At 40.7% G+C, this 22,217-nt stretch overlaps 1 protein-coding gene across 2 annotated transcripts in view; it reads right to left on the bottom strand.

The window, feature by feature from the left end:
• Window positions 1-22,217, bottom strand: part of MCOLN2 (mucolipin TRP cation channel 2) — a 54,347-nt gene that overhangs the window by 24,694 nt on the left and 7,436 nt on the right. For both annotated transcript variants that reach the window (XM_025872103.2, XM_073896393.1), the window contains exons 2-6: window positions 12,997-13,156; window positions 7,035-7,208; window positions 4,941-5,094; window positions 206-284; window positions 6-102 (exon numbers count right to left, since the gene is read on the bottom strand). In XM_025872103.2, the coding sequence (XP_025727888.1) occupies window positions 6-102; window positions 206-284; window positions 4,941-5,094; window positions 7,035-7,208; window positions 12,997-13,156 (664 nt within the window). The remainder of the gene's footprint in view (window positions 1-5; window positions 103-205; window positions 285-4,940; window positions 5,095-7,034; window positions 7,209-12,996; window positions 13,157-22,217) is intronic.

The raw sequence follows: 22,217 nt of genomic DNA, 5'->3' as shown, positions 1-22,217 counted from the left end.
CTTGCCGTGTTCTGAAAGACGTAACAGTCTGGTAACTCTCGGGAATGAATCGTCTGTAGGTCAATGCCTTTGAGGTGAAAGGAAATTTCAACTTGTAAGAGCCTGAATAAAAAATATTACAAGGGATAAATTGTTATAGTCTTACTATCCTACTCGCTTTCCCCATCCCTGTCTCCTGGGAAATGAGATTTAGAAACTTATTTACCGATAAAATTCCAGTCTGAAGAATGACGAGTTCTTCCAGGAGTCCTGAGGGGACTTGGAGAGGTCTAAGTGAACACAATCTAGGGCAATGAAACAACAAGAAGGATTGTTTCAGACAACAATCAAATGCTGGGACAAGGTGTGCTGAGAAGCACGACACTTGAAAGTTCCAACATATCTTCCCACAAAATCCATATTCATTGTAACGAGACCCATAACCTGACAGAGAAGAACCTGGAGATACCACCCTAACTACATAATCACAGCTAACATCGCCAGTAATGGGACAAAGAGACATCATGCAACTCCTGAAATAATGTACCATTTGTGTGGTGTTCCTGCCCCAAAAGCATAACCTCAATCAAGTCATAAAGAAACAGAAAAACCCAAGTGAGGAACATTCTACTCTTAAAATGTCAAGGTCATTGGAAAAAAAAAAAAAAAAAGCCTAAGGAATTTTATTTTGCTCCAGATTAAAGTGACCTGACAACTAAATGCATTATGTGATCCTGGACCGGGGAGGTGGCAGGGGATGGGGGAGGGGGCACATGGAAGGGGTAGTATGGTCAAGGCAGTTTTCTTTTTCTATAAAGAACAGGACAATGGGTGAAATGTGAATAGGATTTGTAGATTACAGTACTGTATCCATGTTCCTTTGTGCTTTTGAGCACTGGATGGTGGTTATGTAGGAGAATGTTCTTGTTTGAGGGAAATGCACATTGAAGTATTTAGAGATAAAGAGACATCATGTCTGCACCTTATTCTCATACACTTCAGGAGACATATTTATACATTGGAAGAATGATAAAACAAATGTGGTAAAACATTAGCCTTTGGAAAATCTAGATGAAGGGCACACAAGGAAACCTTTGTGCTATTTTGCAACTTTTCTGTTAAGTCTGATGCTTTTTCAAAACAAAAAAAAATAAAGAGAAAAGAAAGAAACTTAGGTTTTATTCAAGTAAAAACAAATTATGAGCAGTAAACTATAAAAGAATAATTCCAAGAGCTTCACATAAAAATGGTCTCATCATTGTGTAGCTCAACATCTTGGCAGTAAACCAAGGAGGTCTAGAAATGGTGAATGCCTTTCAAGGTCACAGAGCCCTGACATGAAACAGGGGGGAAGCCAGCCTGGCTGACTGTCGCCCCAGGCTGTTGCTGCCCCTTCGTGCTGCCTTTGAAATGGAAATGTCAGTGCCTAATACCCAGGAGGTGCTTGAGAATCTTGGTAGACTTGATGGACGATTCTTTAAGCCTCTTCTCCCACTGGGCCAGGTGTAGCAATGACCTCCCATCACTAAACAGTCCATGACCTTGGCTTAACCACCTAGCCTGACTGAACTCCAGTTTCCTCAGCTGTAAAAAGCCAAACTGATGATATTTAAGGTCCTTCCACCTCCCACATTCTCATTTGAAGACAAAGTAAAAGAAAACAAAACATTTAAATAGATTTGAGTAAGTGCTAGATTCTTTTTTTTATAAAGACTTTTATTTATTTATTGAGAGAGAGAGAGAATGGTAGAGAGAGAGCATGAGAGGGAAGAAGGTCAGAGGGAGAGGCAGACTCCCTGCTGAGCAGGGAGCCCCATGCGGGACTCGATCCTGGGATTCCAGGATCATGACCTGAGCCGAAGGCAGTCGCTTAACCAACTGAGCCACCCAGGCACCCTAAGTGCTAGATTCTGAAAAGAGAAAGAACATGTTCAAAATCTACGTGCCACATACTGTTTCAGGTCTCTTTCTCCTATATTTCACTCATTCTAAGATATTTTTTTTTTCACTTTTAAATACCTCTAAAACAGATGAGTTTTAGGGGCACCTGGGTGGCTTAGTTGGTTAAGCGACTGCCTTCGGCTCAGGTCATGATCCTGGAGTCCCGGGATCGAGTCCTGCATCGGGCTCCCTGCTCAGCAGGGAGTCTGCTTCTCCCTCTGACCCTCCCCCCTCTCATGTGCTCTCTCTCTCTCATTTTCGCTCTCTCAAATAATAAAATCTTTAAAAAAAATTTTAAAAAAGATGAGTTTTAAACAATATTGATGGTATCTTAGATTCAGAGAAATATAATAGCATTTGTTAATTTTATACTTTACACAAAATTTGCCTTATAAAATCTATTTGGTGGGCGCCTGGGTGGCTCAGATGGTTAAGCGACTGCCTTCGGCTCAGGTCATGATCCTGGAGTCCCGGGATCGAGTCCTGCATCGGGCTCCCTGCTCAGCAGGGAGTCTGCTTCTCCCTCTGACCCTCTTCCCTCTCGTGCTCTCTATCTCTCTCATTCTCTCTCTCTCAAATGAATAAATAAAATCTTAAAAAAAAAAAATCTATTTGGTTACTCAAGTTTTGTAATTGTAAGTATGGAGTTACACTTTCTCTAAATACACATTCAGGACTCTCTGAAGTCTGGCCGACCATAGGTTACAGACACTGCTTATGAGGCCACCAAGCACCCGGTGGCAATAAAACCTAAGAACTGAGTTTTGGGGTTTTTTTAAGGATGGCAAAACCCTTTAGGTAAAACATCAAACCTCAGATAGAACAAACTGGTATTAGAGGAGCAGCGATGTCCCTCAAAGAATCTCATCTACAGGGCAGAATATTCCAGCCAATGAAATAATGACGTCTTAGAGATAAAGGGAAGGTAGAGTTTACGTGTTCTTAAAACAACAGGGAAAATGATGAAGTGCTCATGACATCTCAGGCTGAGAATATGTGGAAAGGAGAACATGAATTCAAAATCTGTGTTATAGAAAATGAAGCACTACTGTATTAGAATGATAGCCATCTAAATGTTGTAAAACATTTATTAAAAACAGGATTTATAACAGTCCCCCCACTGAGGCTAAACTGTAAAGCTATAGGTCTAGAGCCATGATATGCCCACAGCCTGATTTAAGGGAAACCCTTAGCTTGAACTACACAATCGGCCGTGCAACTAAACAGAGACCCACCAAGGAAGTGGGCATGGAAGGTGACCTCTGCATTTAGCACACCAAAGGATGACTCTCTTAATAATAAAGATCATGCAAAATTCATGAATAGGTAATCTAGAACAGCTTCTGCTAATTCACCTACATAAACTATAATGCCTCACCAAGCCCTATTCCTATCATGTGCGGGCTTCCTGCAATATATCTGAGAACACAAAGTCTAAGATCTAGTATCAAGCATTCTAAGAATATTCTTTACATCTTCTGAATAGATATGTCAAAGGGTTCTCCTGGACGAGTTACATTTCAAAAGTCAAAAATACAATTAACTTGCTAAAGCAGTCTCTCTTAAAATAAAGTCAAATTAATCACCAACTTGATGGGTATTAAGTAGGGCACATTCTGCGTGGAGCACTGGGTGTTATGCACAAACAATGAATCATGGAACACTACATCAAAAACTAATGATGTAATGTATGGTGATTAACATAACAATAAAAAATGGGGAAAAAAGGAAATTATTAGAAAGTAAAAAAGAAAATCACCAACTTCTCTCCATTTGGTTAAAACTATTCCATATTCTGATAGAAGGAAAATGAACAAGAACACCACTGCCCAGAGGTCAGGCAATAAATCCTGCTCTCTGGCACTGTCTGTCCTACCTAGCCACTGACACTGACTTGGGCCACATTTCTTTAATCTATTTTCCAAGAAAAATCAGTTGAGGAAAGCAACATAAGAATTACTGGAAAATAGTTGTAAGATGCATCTAATTAAGTCACACGTTTTTAAGAGGACAAGGGGCACTTCAAGGCTGCTGGCCACAGAACCAAGCTGCTGACAACCTAGATGATTTCTGAAAGCACCCTGAGGCCCCTGGTGGTGCTGGCTTATGGGCTGCATCTTTCAGAGTCAAGAGCATGGGACACATTTACTCATGTAGAGATTCTCAACAGGCAGCCTGGGGAAACAGACTCAGAATCTCTATTTTACAGACATGTTCTTTGATTATTTTACCAAAGCGTCTTAAGATGGGATTATAAGAAGTTTGGTCAAATGAACTGTGTGATGCTCTCTTCTTAATAAAACCATTCCACATTTAAACTGCTCCTAGGACCCCCACTCCTGAACTGTTAGCTTCTTGAGGAGTCATGACTGATTAATCTTGGTAGTACATAACCCCAGTACATAAAACAGGAAGTGCCTTGGGCATGATAGGTTCTACACCAGAGATTTATTGAATGAATGACAAAACCCCTGGAGCCTTAAGTCAACCACTTTGCACTTACATATAATGTGTTTTTAAATTCTTAACAGAGTGGCACAAAATAATTCTACTTGATTAGATATTAACTTTTTGCTAAGCAACCTCCTCGAGGAGAAAATGAGTCACTAACCACAATTCGTCTTTGAAGAGCATTAATGTAGTTAACATATAATTGCAAGAGTACCCAGCATTTTAACATACATTATTTCATTTATAAATACTCTTTTTTTTTTCCCAAAAGCCTAATTGCCTCCTCGTGGAGAGAAAAACCTCAACAAACAGGAAACACCCGTCCATTTACCTCAACCCCCAACAATCTTGAGTTGTACCAAGAAGTTCCACAAATGCTCCCCAGTCCTATCTCAGTAGACCCGCAGTTCCCTGAGACAAAGCCCTTTGCAGGTGTATGTTCAAGCCTCCAACTAAGTTAGCTGTCACAAAAGCAATGTCGTTCCATTTGGGTTGTCAGCACCTGAGGGGATGTTTGTTCTTACCACAGAAGATGATAAAGGCATAAAATGAAATTATCAGTGCATTACCTATTTCAATATCGCTGTCAATATTCAGTGTCTCATTAGAAGGAAACATGGTCCCTTTCTTGTAATGCTGCTTACAGACTTTTAAGCCAATTGTATTGTCTTCATTTTCTCCATAACCAAGGGTCCCCAGGGATATGTTCTTTAGATGACGATACTGTTAAAAATAGTTTAAAAAAATATATTAGCTTTTAAGAGTTTCATCAGAAGTTACAGCATATGGAATACACTTTTAGCTATTTTAAATTGTTTATTTGAGATCCCTCACTAGAACCCCCCTGTGTAAAATACCACAAGGTAATTTTCTCATGGTTGGGCAGGAAACACACTGCCTCACAGAACTCAGAGCTAAAGTAAACCTGCTGACAGATGCTCCCACCTCACTGACTGCCAAAGCCGAGGTGCTCTGAACTCACAGCAGACTACTGTCCCCTGGCTCCAAGCCCCACCTTCCCAAGCCACACGGGCCTCCAGGCGGTTCCTGGAGCTTGCCAGGCACATTCCTGCCTGGGCCTTTGCCATCCCCCTGCCTGGAACCCCGTGTTATCTAACTACTAGGTTCACTCCTTCAGATCTGGAGTCAAAAATTACCTCTTCAGTGAGTCCTTCCCTTACCATCCAGTGCAAGTTGCAAACATCCATCCCCAGCACACAGGCTCCACCAGGCACTGGCAATCTCCTCCCCTGCTTTATTTCACAGCATCTATCACTTTCTGACACACCACTGAAGACCCAAGCCAACCATACCCCACAGCTCACATTAACACAACTGGCCTTTGCTTACATGAACTTAAAGCAGCTCTCATCACATGACTTTACCACTTGCCTATCTGCACTAAGAGGGCTAAGAGGGCTTTACTAGCTCCCCACTTCCTGACTTTATTAATCCAGGAAACTTTTGGGGGGGGTGGAATCTTAAGCAGGGCCCATCTCTGAGTCCCATCGCAGAGCCCATCTGGCGCTGGATCTCAGGACCCGAAGATGAGATCATGACCTGAGCAGAAATCAAGAGTTGGACACCCAACCGACTGAGCCACCCAGGCTCCCCTATTCCAGAAAACTTTTGCTCAGAAACATAAGTTACAAATAACTCTATTGTTCATTTCAGGAACATCTAAAACAACTCATTTAGACAGATAATCAATTTGAAGATTTAGTTTAATAAATCCAAGACTCTTTGAAACCATGCCCCTCTCCCCACAAACCCTCACCTTCTTGTGTCCACCAATACAAAACTATTACATCATATCTTTACCCAATTCTAACTGAGCTCCCCTCACACTGAAAGACCCACCCTACATCAGTCTTCAAAATCTGTATTTGGACTTTGCCCTCTTCAGCCAAGGCACTAATGAGAACGATCAAGGGAGCATCTCCCTTACCTCTGTAAGCAATAAGCTCAGTTTTGCTTATCAACATGTTTTCTTGGTGGTGTTTTCAGGGCGCTAGCATTCAGTGCTATACATTTCACTTCTTTTCATTTGTCTGGTTCTCTCCTCTACAATGAAGTTCTATAAGACAGGGCTTTTGTCCATTTTATTCATGATGCATTCCCAGTGTCTAGAACAGTACCTCATATATCAGAGGCACCCAAATATTTATTGAATGAATGAGAAAAGAAAAAATAAGAATAATGATTTCTCTCCCCCTAAATGCTTTCTTCAGGCCTATCAATCTGGTTTCTCAATACCTGCTTAGATACAACTATATCACATCCTACTCTATATTCTCAAGATTCAGCTAGGCTTATTAATGCTAAGACATCAAAGTTGAGACTCTGGAGTCTTAGATTTGGTATCTCATTTACCAAAACTTCTGAGATGATAAATCCACTCTTGGCAATTTGAACTTGGGGAAAGTAATCTCCCAAAACTAGTGGGTGTAAAGGGATAAATAAAAAAATATAAATCTTTAAGAAAAAACTTAAGCAAAATCTATCATGTGGAAATGTAGCTAGAGAAATAGCAATGAACATTTTTTGGCACTATGCAAAATTTAAATTAAGATATTTTAATACATGTATAATTTTGTTTTTGCTAAAACAACAAAGTATCAACATATTCTCCAAGTGCAGGTCATTCAGAACAAAACACTTGCCTGATTGATAGCAAAAAAGACGCTCTCATAGGCATCCTCCTGAGTATACACACTGCAACTGTAGTCATCTTCATCGGTGCCAGAATATCCTTTTAAAAACAAGTGCTTAAAAGCAACAGTGTTCTCTTCTTTGAAAGCAACCACCATCTGGTTACTCAAACCAAAACGAACAAGCTAGAAAAGAAAATCAAATAGGAAGCTGTGAATTTTCCATTTACCAGGCAAATGCATTCTTATTATCATCAACCCCCCCGCCTACAAACCTCAGCAAGTGTTTACTAACCACATTAATGTCAAAATACAAGTACCAAAAAAGAATAGCCTCATCAAACTACATCAGCAAGTCAAAATAGCGTAAAATTAGGGGAAATTACTACTCCCAGTGACTACCAACCTTACTGGTCTTTAATGAAAGAGAAAAAGGAGAAATCCAAATCAGTGAAGTCAGAATTCATTTTTTGTATAGTTGGATTTCAAATTTATTGTTTTAAAAAATTGATGTACTCAATAGAGTAGTAAGCCATTTTTTGTTGATTTAACATTTAGAAATTGTAAATATTTTTAAAAATCACAGCTATGTTTTATAGATAGCTTTTAAGAATGTTTTTGAAAAGTGGACTATATGATACTTACTCCAGCTAAGAGGTAAGGGTTGTCAAAGAAATTCAATGATTCCAGCTCTGCAAGAACTCTTATCTAAGATTTACACCTAGGAGTTCCCACTCCAAGATCAATAGCATCAAAGCGCCAGAAAGAAGAACAGGGCTTGCTTTACCCCTCTGAGTTCAAACCCATTCACTGGCAGCAAGCACCCACTTTCTTGCAATAAAACTCCCACTTATTCTTCCTTACACTGTATCCTAGTCCAAGCTTAGGCACCAAGAGCTCTTTTTACCAGGAGGGAATGTATTCTTCCCGCCCATCTTGGAATCCAATAAGTGGGGAAAATTAGCAGGCACTAAATGTGTACCAAAAAACCCCAGGAAATTATACACACACCAACAATCTCTCTCTCTCTGTCTCTCTCTCTCACACACGCACGCAATGGCAGAAGACAAGTCAGACCTTTATAAGCTCTGTCCCACACACCCTTCCCCATCTACCTATTTGATCTCCTCATCTGCTTCATAAGACAATAAAAGTCCAAAAATTGTGCCCTAAATCTTCATCCCACCAAGTCTCCAAAGCAATTTGGGATTCTGTTTCTTCATGTGTAAAATCAGCCAGTCCGACTAGATGACAGTGGCATTTCTGCTATGTGCTGTCACTCCACGGTTGGATATGAGAGACTGCATGGCACTGAACCAGACCTCAACTAATGACCCTTTCAGATAAACACACGGTAATCTGCATATGCAAATGTATGTATTATTTTTTAGTGATTTATATTTTTTAGCTTTTAAGTTTTTGTCTGACTTTTTGAAAAGGCTGAATAATTAAAAATACTAGCTACCATGTTCAGCAACTATTATACTCCACGTGCTTACTGAATGAACCACATTACAAGCACTTATCTCCGTTACTAACACAACAACTCTAAGGTGACATCACTATGGTTAATCCCCACTTTATGCATGTGGAAACTGAGATGTAGCCCCATTAAATTGCCCTAAGTCCTGTAACTAGAATGAAAGTCAGGTCTCACTCCAAAGTCACTCTATTGTGCTATACCATTTACCTCTGTTGAAGAATCTGCCTTTGGGACTCTTCTTACAAGAAAAGAATTTAAGGGCTAGCTTTTGAGAACTGCCACTACTGTTTGAGAACTGTACTTAGTTGACACTCTTTAGCATCTGAGCCTCACCAGGTCACATTCCTCAAATACCAAGTCAAAGGATTGAGCAATTGTTAAAACCCAGCTAGTCTAAGGAAAATATCAGATAAGAAACCCCACATCATCCAACCTGTGCTAGAAATCAAGCAACTGGAAGCTAAAGGTTTTTCCAAGCACACAACATCTGTCAGTGGTAGCTGTAGGAGATGCTAGAAAAGGTCACGTTGCTTTTTGAAAGCCAAAAGTACTAGGGAACCAATACACACACGATTGTTTCAAGGTTTTATTAAATACTGATGCACAAATGAGAAAAAAATAACTGGTATACACACACATGAATTAAGTTTTCAGTCAAAGTTTGCTGAGTGCTTATTCTGCCCTGAGTTGGGATATGATGTGGGCAAGATCAAGTTGCATGGTGTTGAATAACAGCTCCTATCTACTGAATATCAGGGACCATGCCTAAAATTTACAATCTTTAAAAAGTTTAATTCGCCAACACCCTATGAGGGGGATATTACACTGGGCTTCACAAGGACAGGCATTTTCCCCCCTACTCAGGAACTGGAACAGTGCCCATCACAATGCCAGGGTCAAATACTGAATCCGTTGATGAATATAATCCCATTTTATACACGTGCAACTGAAGTCAGGGAACTTATTCAGGTTGGAACAGCTAGAAAGTGTCAGAGTGAGGTCTGTTAGGCTTACATATTCCTTCTCTTGACCACCTGGCCACACTACCTCTCAAACAGAGATGTTGCCAACTTAACTCTAGAAACAGTGATATTCGACCCATTCCTCCCACAGTCAGACTTGAGCTAAAAAAACAAAACAAAACAAAAAAACACACCAAAAAAATCTGAATGGGGAATGGATAACTTGACCAAGAAAGTGGCATACTATCTGCTGATATTTTAGGCTACCACCTTATTTAAACTCAAAGCTCATCAACTCAACTTTGGGAATGAGAGAACATGAAGGTGTAATCTCTGCTTGGAACCACCCCCATCTCGCATCAGGAACAAGAAATTTCCTCCATTCCATTATTCCTAGAATAAGCTAAGATCCACCTATATGGCCCAGCATCAGGTCAGGGTTGGGATTTTCCAAAGCATCTGTTAGTAGAGAAGAGAAGCCCTCAGGAGGAGATCATAAGTCCCCTTCCTGCTATGGCAGAACCAAATATTCCCTATGGAGCAAGAGTAAGATGATGGGTTTGGTCAAATGGTTGACAGAAAAATGCACTCTTGCCCCACTAACTGGATCTTAAGATTTGCCGAGACTATGATATAAGACAGAAAAATAATTACACATTAAGTGCAGCCTGGCAAAGACTGTGAGGGCAAGACTGATTATGAAATCAGTGTAGGAGAAAATATTCTGCACCAGATAAAAACAAGATACTGCTCTAATAATATACAAAAAATATGGGAAGGAACAAGTAGAACTGGCAAAAAAATGTGGACACCTCTCTCAAGATTATAAATTACTGCAGAATGCAGAGTAGGAATGTCTTTTTTAAAAAAAGTTTCCTCCTCATCAACCCTGATAAAATGCCACCCATCCCGTTAGACGTGAGGATGGAGTGCTAAGAGACAGAAAAAGAGGAGGAGGGACAAGTGGGATCTGAAAGAAAGAAAGAAAGAAAGAAAGGTATTTGAGAAATCTGCCCCAATTAGATATCATCCCTGTAGCAAAACTTATTAGAATGGTCCTCCAGCAGGACAAGAGTTTAATCCCTCCCAACACTGTTAGGGAAGACAAGGTATACCCACACAAAAAGTAAATTATCTTTTCCCAGAAGTAGTCTATTAAAAGCAAAAGCAGTGAGATAGACAGCAACAGGTACTAGTGTCCCCAGGAAAACCACGTGGTGAGTGGTCAGGCAGGACCGGTGGGGGACTTCCAAGGGCACCTGCAAGATGATGGAGAAAGAATCAGTCTGGACTTGGTGGAGCAAACAGGGCAGGGATGAGAATCCCCGGGTGCATCCTCGGGTGCTGGCTGGGATTGGGGAGGAAATAGATGAAAACCCACTGGAAAGGCAAGTCGAAGGAGACTGTGGAAATCTGAATTTCAAGCTCCATAATCAAGATTTTCTTCTGTGGGAAAATGGGGACCACAAAAGTTTCTGAGCAGGAGAGTGACCCAATGAAGGCATTCTAAGAAAAATTCATTTGATATTAGCATTGAACACACTGGTGTGGGTGTGGATAAGGAAGGTAGGCATAAGACAAAATCTGGAAGCAGCCTCGGTTAACTTGTCTGTATTCCTAGACTGCAAACTGAGGACAGGACCCACGTTTGGAAGAAAACCAATCTGAGGGTAAGAGTGCAGACTCTAGAGCCAGACCGCAGGGCTCCAATCCAACTCTACCACTTACCAACTGAATGGCCATAAGCAAATTACTTATTCTCTTTGGCTCCATTTCCTCATCCACAAGAAGGGAGCAATAACTGACCCCGCCTCCCAGGGTTGCTGTGAGGATGAAATGAATGAACATGCAGAGAGCACCTGTGCCTGGCACATGGCGAATGCTATGCCACGTGTTAGGTTACCTCTCAGCAGCAGTGACCTATTCCTAGCTGTATTTCCAGCAGGACACACAGCATGGGAGGTGCTTCACAAGTATCTTAAATTAATGAGATAAGAGTCTGTGCTAGAGAGAGAAGATAGTGAGTATGGCAAAGCATAAGTAGACAAAGTTTTTTTTTTTTAAGATTTTATTTATTTATTTGAGAGAGAGAGAATGAGAGATAGAGAGCGTGAGAGGGAAGAGGGTCAGAGGGAGAAGCAGACTCCCTGCTGAGCAGGGAGCCCGATGCGGGACTCGATCCCGGGACTCCAGGATCATGACCTGAGCCGAAGGCAGTCGCTTAACCAACTGAGCCACCCAGGCGCCCATAAGTAGACACAGTTTTGAGGAAGAATCCACGAGATTTACTAGACGTCAGGACAAAGAAGTTAAGTCAAAGATCAGGATGTTCTATACCTAGATGAGGTGGAGTTTTAGTAACATTAACAGATCAAGAAGCTGAACTGAAAGCTGGTTTGTCCAGAGAAGAAATTGGGAAACAATTAAAATTAACCAAATGAGAAAGGGGACATTATTTCTCCTCCTTCCAAGTAATGCCAATAATGTACCTACTTTATAGGATGCCAAAATTAAAACTTCAAAACCAAGAATTAAAATGAAAAGATTTTTAAATGGAAAAAGCCAAGCATTCACATTTAATGGGGTCCCTGTATCTCAACTTTGTTGGATTTTTTTCAACTTTGCTGTTTCTTTTAAAGCAACTTGGTTACCCTAGAACTTGGTGTAGTGGAAAGCATGACATACAATGAAAAGACCTCTTTATGATCACAGAATAAAGATGCAACTTCAGTTACAAGAGGAACCTCCTCTCATTTCTAAAACTATACGAAGGTATTTTTAGAAAGGTATTCATTTTTGTGTTCCAGAAAGAACATATTTACAAACATCTTTACATTGATAATAGGACGATGATTTGCCAAAGGAGCCAAATACCCCAAATTGGTAGTGTTTTTAGAAGGGCACACATTTCAAATGGAGCCTCCCTGAAACGGGTTCCAAACCACAGTTTCAAAAACTAGATGACAATTCTGATGGCTGGTGTGATCCTGGGAGTAAAGTCTCAACAATATGAAATTCAACAGAAGATCCCAATGTAGACCTCATACGCTCCTGACAGGCCTGAGCATAAGTATTTACTTACCAGCTTAGCTACTGATGGGAAGGGAAACAGAATTCTGTCAAGCCTCAAGTCAAAACGGTAAAAAATGCGATTTCAAAAGTGTATTTGAAAGAAGATGAGAAATTTCAAGAACACCGTCACTTGGGATTGAGCAGATTTTGCCAGTCTGTGTGCTTCATTCAGATATAGAACTCCACCCCACCCCACCCCATATCGATCTGCTATTATATAGACCTACTACTCATCTCTATTTACAGAACCCATGAGAAGATGGCCTCAGAAGCCCTTACTAAAACAAGGTCATCATTGAAACTGAACTTCAACCTACCATCTGCCCTCCAGAGTCAACATAATTTTGTAGTTTTATGAACTTGAGTGTGGACTTTTCAGAACAAAAGTCAAGGGTGGAACACATGAAAACAATTTCATCTTGGGATAAGGGGGAAAAAAACTGATAATATGAATTACCTGTGTGGTGACCATGACTATCTTCAAAATCTGCAATCCCAGCTTCCATGGAATCTGGTGTCTGGCTCGGTATTTTTCACAAGGGTTCATGAAGTAAAACTTCAGGTCTTCCCTCAGACATTCTTCTTTCACCTCAGAATCAAGATGAGCCATTGCATTTCTGCCACAGAAGACCAATTTTTAAATAAAGAGAACATCTTGTTCATCAGAAAATTTCTGAGGGGCACATGGGTGGCTCAATCAGTTAAGCGTCTGACTCTTAGTTTTAGTTCAGGTCATGATCTCAGGATCATGAGATCAAGCCCTGTGTTCGGCTGCATGCTCAGCATGGAGTCTGCTTGAGATTCTCTCTCTCCCTCCATGTCCCCCCCACTTGTTCTCTCTCTCTCAAATATATATTTTTTTAAAAGAAAGTTTCTGAATAATATTTCTGTTCATGTTCTTTACCCATTCTTATAGGCAAAATTCTCCCTTCAACCAGTGACCTCCTCTTCTCTTTAGAAATCAGAAAATTATTCAGGACCCTCTATCACTTGCCTTTCCACACAGTTATCCAACTTGTTCAAAATGGCCATTGTCAAAATTTCTAAGAACAGGATTTTATTTGCAAGAGTCATCAATTCTTATATCTTAATATATAGCATTCACCTGTCACTGGAATATTAACAAAAACTAGATAGGATACTTTCATGATACACCGGGTATGACATCACAGAAATTGAGTATTGACTAATGGAATTAAATTGCTATGAAAATAGAGAATCTTTGTTCTATAACCTTGTACTGAATGATTATGCCCTTTTTTTGATAATATAGCAATGAGAATAAGGTTCAAAAATGTAAATACCTTTAAAAAGTTAAAATAGTATCTAACTACGCCTATTCAGATATTTGTGTCACTTCACATTAGAAAAGTTTGCTTTTACTATTTTGACAGCTCTGGACTCAGGAATGGGCATGTGACTCAAGCTAGGCCAAAAAGAACCAATGAGTTGTGGTCCCAAGACTGTGATTATATCTGATGGGAGAGATGTCCACTAAGCCGTTGCCAAATTGGGGTATGCAAAACAATCCACTGACAGTACAGAAAGTATTAGTACTTCTATTTTATTCTTTATCTTTTTTAGAAATTAATTCTATACTTTAATTTTTTATTTTAAGTAAACTCTATGACCAACAAGGGGCTGGAACTCACTACCCCGAGATCAAGGGTCACAGCTCTACTGACTGAGCCAGCCAGGTGCCCCTATTTTCTTCTTTATCTTAAAACAAAAGAAACCTGAACTCTACTAATAACTAATGTAACATATAGAATAACAGTGGTATATAATCACATATAATTTATAAGTAAATATACACACATTGAGAACATGTGCTTAACTTCTATCACTGGATACATAATCAACAAAGTTTGGAGATCGCAGACTTAAAGCAAAGGCTGTGAGTCTGGAGTTTGTGGAAGTCACCTTGCCATCATAAACGAGCATGCCAGAGAGTGGAGCTAACACAGAACAGACAAAAGATAGACACTAAGCCTAATGATAATACTTGAGTTCCTGGATCCAGTTGTGCCTGAAGCCATTCATCCCAAGACCTGCAATGTAAGCTAATAAACACTCTTTAGGGCTTATGCTAGTTTGAGTTAGCTTTGTGCTTCATACAACAGGAAGTGTCTTGATGGTAAATTTAAGGATTAAATTTTACTAAGTTCAGCCAGTCATTCAAGGTACCCATTTCTAGGGAAGTTTTTATAATTGGGGGTCATGTGGGGACAACTTTTCACCTGAAATATCTAAATGACCTATTTTTATACTGACTTCAGATCTACATTATCTACCTCGACTAACAAGTTTTAAAGAACACTAAAGCGGAGGGTGCCTGGCTGGCTCATCAGTAGAGCATGCGACACTTGATCTCAGAGTCATGAGTTCAAGCCCCATGTTGGGTGTGGAGCCTGCCTACATACATACATACATACATACATACATACATACATACATACATAATAAAAAAGAAGACTAAAAGCGAAAGAGTATTTTAAGGCTTATTTTAAGACTACTTAAGACTTACACTCAGTTAATAATTTTCTATCTTTAAATTGATTTTTAGATCTCCTATTTCCAGAATTAGTAGGCTAGGTTATTTAGAATTTTCCTGCTGGGTAGAAGAAAGGAAGGGAGGGAGGGAGGGAGGGAGGAAAGGAAGGAAGGAAGGAAGGGGAAAAGGAAAAGGAAAAAGGAAAGGGGAGGGAGAGGGAGGTTAGAAAGAAAGGAAAAGAAAAAGAAAAGAGAAAAGACAGATGCTGGATAAAATGCATACTTCTTTTGGCGGGGCAGGTGGAGGAAGTACCTGTAAAAGACTGAGGAGTTAAACATAGACCAATAAGGCCTGGAGATCTAATGCACAATACAGTGAATATAGACAATAATGTTGTATTATAAACATCAAACTTGCTAAGAGACTAGATCTTAATTATTCCCACCGCAAAAAAGAAATGATAATTCTGTGAGGTGACAGAGGAGCTAACTATTGCTACAGGGGCCATCATATTACAATATATAAATGTATCAAATCAACATGTTGTACACCTTAAATTTGTACAATGTTATACATCAAATATATTTCAATTAAAAAAACATATAATAAAGTTGTTTCTAAGAACACTTAAAAATTTAAGAGCAAGGAACTCCCAGTCTAGTCTTGGGGGGATCCTGGAGAAGTGGGGGCCCACTGTCATTCATGCCCACTTAGGCTTCAGTCTGCGGCCCCAGGAAAGGGGAATGAAGGAGCCAGGACTCAAGGCCCAAAGCCCATCCAAGATCTGACAGGAGATCCTCCTCAAATTTAGACGGGGGTCCCAAAGAGCCACCCTCTCAGAAAAGTACCTAGCATCACAACGGCCTGTCCCCAAACTTAAAGGACTACAGAGAAGGCCACAGTAGTTTCAAACCAAAGAAAAGAAAAAGGAAATTTAAAAAATAGGCTCATCCTGAGAAATGATGCCCACAACACAGCCCTTTGGGCCTCACACCTGGATGAGCCAGAGAACATCTGCTTGGTTTAGGGGGCTCCAGACTGAGACTGCCCTGTCTCCTAGCAAACTCAGACCTCTCCAGAGGTTCATCCTAAGACTTGGCCACTCTGACATATAACTTGAAAAACTCACTGATCCGCAGGTCGTAAGATATAACCAAGCAACATGAAGAGTCTACTTGGAAACAGGGAGCAGAAACAGTGCCAAGTCCGTAAGAATCAGACACGGGTTTGAAGATGATCATGCTCGGCATATTGAAATATAAGAACAGGTAAAAATATCTATAAGACCGATTTGGGAAAAACAAAAAATATTTGTAGAAATGAAAAATCAATGACCACATGAGTCTCAATCTCAAAAGAATGAGGAGACCCTTAAAATGTGTTTGCTTGCATCCACTCCAGTCAGCTTTGGATTGGATCGGACCACCTAACTGTGCACTGTGCTGAGACTGAGCTGGGTGCTCGGGACTCAACGCTGGAGAGCGTCCCTGACTGCAGATGCTCGGCGTCCGGTAGGAGAGAGGCCCGTGAATGCATATTCCCAAGTTACCACAGAGCTCAGTGAACGCTATACGCTACTGTGAAAAGCACTGTGGAAACAGGTCTAACTCTGACAGAGGGGTTCACAGAGCCAGAGGGGGATCCCATCAGAACACACAGGGGGTGCGTGTCATGGCGGCCCCAGACAAGGAGCACGGAGGGAGGCATTTCCCAGAAGAACATGGTGTCTTAACTGTGCCTGACAGCAACGTCCTCCAACATGAGCCTTCAGACCCCTGAGAACATGCCAGAAGAAATCTTCGTGGGCATGTTTGAGCAGTACTAAATTTAGAATTAACCACCATCACTTCAGAGGATCTGTGTTGCTAATGTAGTCATCCTGATAAGTCACAGTATTTTTTCCATTTAATAAAAGGAAAAAGGCAACTGAAAAGTTGTGATAGAACCCTCAGAACACAGCATGGAAACCCCTGCCTTGGTCTCTAATGTGAGAAACGCCATACTGAAGAAAGAAGAGATGGTCTTCTAGAAAACAGTGGTGTGAAACACAGGGCACTAGGTCAAATACTTAGTGAACGTCTTGTGAGCCCAGCTCCGCCAGAGACATCTTCCTGTCTTCTAGCTCAGTGCAGTGGGAAGGAGAGCTATGAATATGTGAAAGTACAATAAAACATGTTCTGTGTTGTAACTGAAATATGCATTGAGCACCCCAGGAACAGAGAAGACAGTGCCCCAGCTGCTTCAAGAGGCTTCAGATAATTCTTTCAGCTGCTGATTTCTTTGACTACTTGGCCACTAAATGTTCAAAAAATGGTAACTGATGTTAACATTACCCTAAGAAACCTTATTAAGAGGATAATTCGCAGGGACGCCTGGGTGGCTCAGTCAGTTAAGCATCTGCCTTCAGCTCAAGTCATGATCCCAAGGTCCTGGGATAGAGCCCCGCCTGGGGGGGGGGGGTCCCTGCTCAGCGGGAAGTCTGCTTCTCCCTCTCCCACTCCCCCTGCTTGTGTTCCCTCTCTCATTGTGTCTCTGTCAAATAAATAAATAAATAAAATCTTTAAAAAAAAAAAGGTAATTCACACACACATTCACAAAGTGAGAGATAACACAGCATATATTGTGTTAAATTATTTACAGAACTCTATCCATCCAGAAGTTTTTCACTTAGAGAGCAGCTGTAATACTTCTAGCACGGTGAAGGATAAAAAGAAAAATGGAAAAGACGGCATGAAAAACTTTCCCCTCAAGCATACAGGAGCCACCTGGTGAAATAAAGGATAGTACTAGTCAAATGGAATCAATAGAAATACAGAAAAAAATTAATGTGAATAATAAAGTTATGAGATGGCTGTTTTTAGTAAGTCCAACTTAAGTTTAGAAATAACGTCTAGGGGCGCCCGGGTAGCTCAGCTGGTTGAGCGTTTGGACTCAATTTCGGCTCCAGACATGATCTCAGGGTTGTGAGATGGAGCCCCGAGTGGGCTCTGTGCTCAGGGGGCAGTCTGCTTGAGATTCTCTCTCCCTCTCCCTCTGCCCCTGCCCGCCTAAAGTAAATAAATAAAATCTTTACCAAAAAAACATAACATCCAAAGTTTGGAAGAAAAGGTAATGACATTTTGGTTCAAGAATTCTGGAATCTCATGGATAATGTAAATGCTTAAGCTTGCTAACCTTTACTTTTCTGAGGGTTCTTTCTTGCCCCGATCTTTCCCATTTGTAGATCTGCCCTATTTTCCTGGTCGGTGAAGGGTATTAAATACACACTCACATACAACTGGACACTTTGTAACAAAAATACAATGGTGCAAAACAAACAAACAAATGTGCAAAGTGAAAAAGAAGGAAAACTAAAAAAAAAAACAAAAGAGGCAAGAGAGTATCACAGGACTAAAACATCCCTGCATTTGACACATATTCATCCAACACCCTCCTATGCTGGGCACCAGGCTGGGTGTTTGGTACAGGAGGCTTGACGCTTCAATCACAACTTTATAAGCAAGAATTAAGTCAGCGGGAGAAACACTGCAAGTTCTATCACAAATGATGAAAATCACCAGTGGATTGAGAAAAGGACAGAAAGCGGAGAACTTGTAACACAATTCGGGGGAAGAGAAACTGCACCATAAAAACAGTTAAGGAAGAGAAATCAATGAAGATCTAAATCTGACACATCAGCTGCAGCATAGTCGTGAAGTTGAAATTGCATGAAATAAATAAGAACAATCATGACTCATGAATTATTTATGTTTCACTAAACTATAGGATCTGGATTATATAAGCTTAATAAAGAGCACTGTTAAAGACCAAAGTATCAGATGGAAAAAGCACAGTACTGGTGAACATAAAAACAAGATCTGGAATAGAATGGAAATTCACCCACACGATGGGCTAAATAAAAGCGAGAGATGCTAGAATGGCAAAGTAAACAGGACTTGGGAAAGAAAGAAGCCCAAGCCTCAGTACTATGGGGAGAAGTCAGAGAGGAAGCACATCAAAGTTACTGTCTGTTATTCAGAAAACCTACTCTTCCCTCAGATAATCAGGACTGTGTAATGTCAGCTAATTTTAAGGCTATTGTGTGACCAAGGGCAATTCCAGCTTTAATGAATCAATGACTAAGAAAGTCTATGCAAGCTTGAAGTTTTAAAAAACGTAAAAGAAAACAAGTTACCAGCAATTCTTAATCTCACATGGGTCATAACCCCCTATGGGAACCGGTGAAAGCTTTTGACCTTTACCTCAGAAAAATGCACACACCAGTTTCAATGATGGTACCTTGTTCCTATTAGTACAATCGGCTTGGCAAATAAGCTAACCAGCCCAGGCTGCTACTTGTTCAGTTTGCATGATTCAAAAAGAGGTAGAAAATATTGGTTTCTATCGCAGTGGCCTCCAAGGAGGGGGTGTGTGCCTACAAGGGAGAATTAAGACCGTTCACTGCTATGTGGGAAGAAAGGGTTAGGGCTGCTAACTGGACTAACCTAGCAAAGACAGAAGTGAAGGTTTACAAGGTTTAATACAGGGATCATTGTCTAGCATATCGAAACTGCCCTCACTTGGTCAGACCGAAGGATGCCTGTGCCTCACGTAGGTAGGCAACGCATCCTGGGGGAAAGAAAGCGAGTTCCCAAAATAGGGGCTTGTGGTGGTGGCCTCACTGATTTTCAGCATAGTCCTAACACTAAAGGCTTATGTGGGCCCATTTAAGCACTTTTGGGGTATACTATCCAGTTTAGTCAACCCTCACAAGGTGGGAAAGTGACATAAAGATCCTGGCAAAAAAACGAGACTCACTGGGAAACTAATAAGGACCTAAGTTAACAACAAGAAAACTCTCCTTGTGCAAACTTTGTTTGCCATGAGTTTAAAAAAAGATGAAAAGCATATCTGATCTGAAAAGAATATGGAAAAAAGAAACAGATTTATCAAGAAAACTCTTTAGGGGTGCCTGGGTGGCTCTGTTGGTTAAGCGTCTGCCTTTGGCTGAGGTCATGCTCTCAGGGTTATGAGATCGAGCTCCAAATCAGGCTCCACCCTGGGCATGGAGCCTGCTTAAGATTCTCTCTCTCCCTCTCCCTCTGTCCCTCCCCCCCCCAAAATGTTCATTTTACCTGTTTTATAGTATATATGATTCTACATACAATATACAGATATACATTCAGAGGGGGTGGATGTTCTTTAAATTGATGGGGTAAGTTATCAAAAATATTTGGGACGACTTCTCTAGTGTTTCAGAGCTTGGATGTGGTTGTTCTTTTGTAATCCCTGCTGATACTATTATAAACTCCTTAGCTTGGGAGAAATTGGTGTTTGTTCCCCTAGCTTCTGACAGACATCACTGCTTAGGTATCTTGTATTGATGCAGTGGTGCTAGGACAGAGTGGTCTTCCTAATTCACAACTCTCTTACTAGTCCCAGAGGATGACACAGCAGAAGCAGGGGAACCACTTCCCAAATCTATCCTTCCCGTATCCTTAGCACAGGGAACAGTAAGTACCACCAGCTTTCCAGGAACCTACATCTGGGTAGCTCTGCATCTTCTGGTCTCACCTACCTTCTGCAATGTCATCTTTTTTCCCCTCAAACTTAATAGTGTACATAATTTCAAAGGAACTGTAACAAACCCCACCCCCGATTTTCACTCCTTCCAAGGCAACTTCTTTCATGTTTCTTTCAGTTATTTATTTTAATATTTCTCAATATTGTCCCACTATTTATTACTCTTTTAGATAGCATCAATTTATGTCCTCCCATGGAAAAGATGATTTTAGCTCTTATATCTGCTCCCCACCAGCAAATATATACATTCACCTCCCCCACTCATCATCCCAATAAAATTTTAATAAAACTTTTGGATAAATATTTAAAATTTACAAAGTGAATATACAAATACTTTTCATAGTTGAGCTACTGGTACACTGTAATTACACTGTAATTTAGATAGGCTCCCTGCCCAACATGGGGCTTAAACTAACAACCCTGAGATTAAGAGTGACATGCTCTATGGACTGAGCCAGCCAGGCACCCCACCACCACCGCCCCGTTTTTTATTCTTTCTTGTAAAAAGAAGGTTCTGGCATTAATTGCCTTTTTCTCCATTTGCTTAGTTTTCAACATACTAACAAGGGACTCTATCACCAAACTGGCTGAATCTACCCGTTCCTTTCAATACAGTCAAACAAGTTGGGCAACTTGTCAATTTGTTTCTTCTCATCATTCCTGGAGCTTCATCCTCCTGCTCCAACCTACACACTTGTTGCTCCTAATCCCTATTCAGGGCCATCAATTTGGGAATTCTCTTCACCTTCTTCCCAAATTGGATTCCGCATTTCCTGGACTTCCTTTGCTACCTCATTTTTATGGAGAGTATCCATTATTCCCTTCCTGTGAAAGGAAACCTGGAAGGTACATTTTGAGACCTCCCTTGATAGACACTGCTAACTGCCTACCCAGTATCCATTCCTCCCTTCTTCCTGATTTTGTTGAGGGTAGGGAATATATTAACACCCAAGAATAGGGTAATTCAATATAAGAGCTAGACAAAAACACAGGGCCACTGTTTGCCAAATCGTCCACACACACAGTCATCTGGGGCACTTGAAAACCATGGAAGCCTGGCTTCCATCCACAGAGATTCTGGCCTAATTGGTGTACGTGCAGCCTGGCCATCGGGGCTTTTAAAAATCTCCCCAAGTTATTCTACTGTGCACCCAGTTTGAAATCCTCTACCTTAGAGATTAAGCTGTTTCCATCTCCTTATTTTATGAATGAAGCAACTAAGGGCCCCTAAAGTTGCAACCTGCCCCCAAAGAGTCCAATTTACTGACCCTCTCCAGTATTCCTTCCTGATCCCGGAATTAAATTTTTCTTAAGGAGTCATGGCCTGTAAGATAGTCAGGAATGAAGAAAAAAAAAATGTTATGTTCAAATAAACTAGTATTTCAGATATAATTTCTCTTATTTAGAAATGTGTGGTATTTAGCAGACAATAGCATCCTAGTCCATAAATTCAGGAGGCTTCTAAAAGGTCATGTTATCAAAATGAGAAGGAAAAAACAGGTAAAGCCATCTGATGGAACAAATCCAACAATTACTTTGCTCAGGATCTCTCTGGGCTTCAGACTGTCTAGAGCAAACCCTTGGTTTCCATTTACTCTACCCCAGTGGATGTGCTCAAGGCG

The sequence above is a fragment of the Callorhinus ursinus genome, unplaced genomic scaffold, assembly GCF_003265705.2.
Source record: "Callorhinus ursinus isolate GAN/ISIS: 27379988/994484 unplaced genomic scaffold, GSC_fseal_2.0 scaffold9, whole genome shotgun sequence".
NCBI lineage: Eukaryota > Metazoa > Chordata > Mammalia > Carnivora > Otariidae > Callorhinus > Callorhinus ursinus.
The sequence above is the reverse complement of the archived record's forward strand: the minus strand, read 5'-3'. Positions and strand labels throughout refer to the sequence as shown.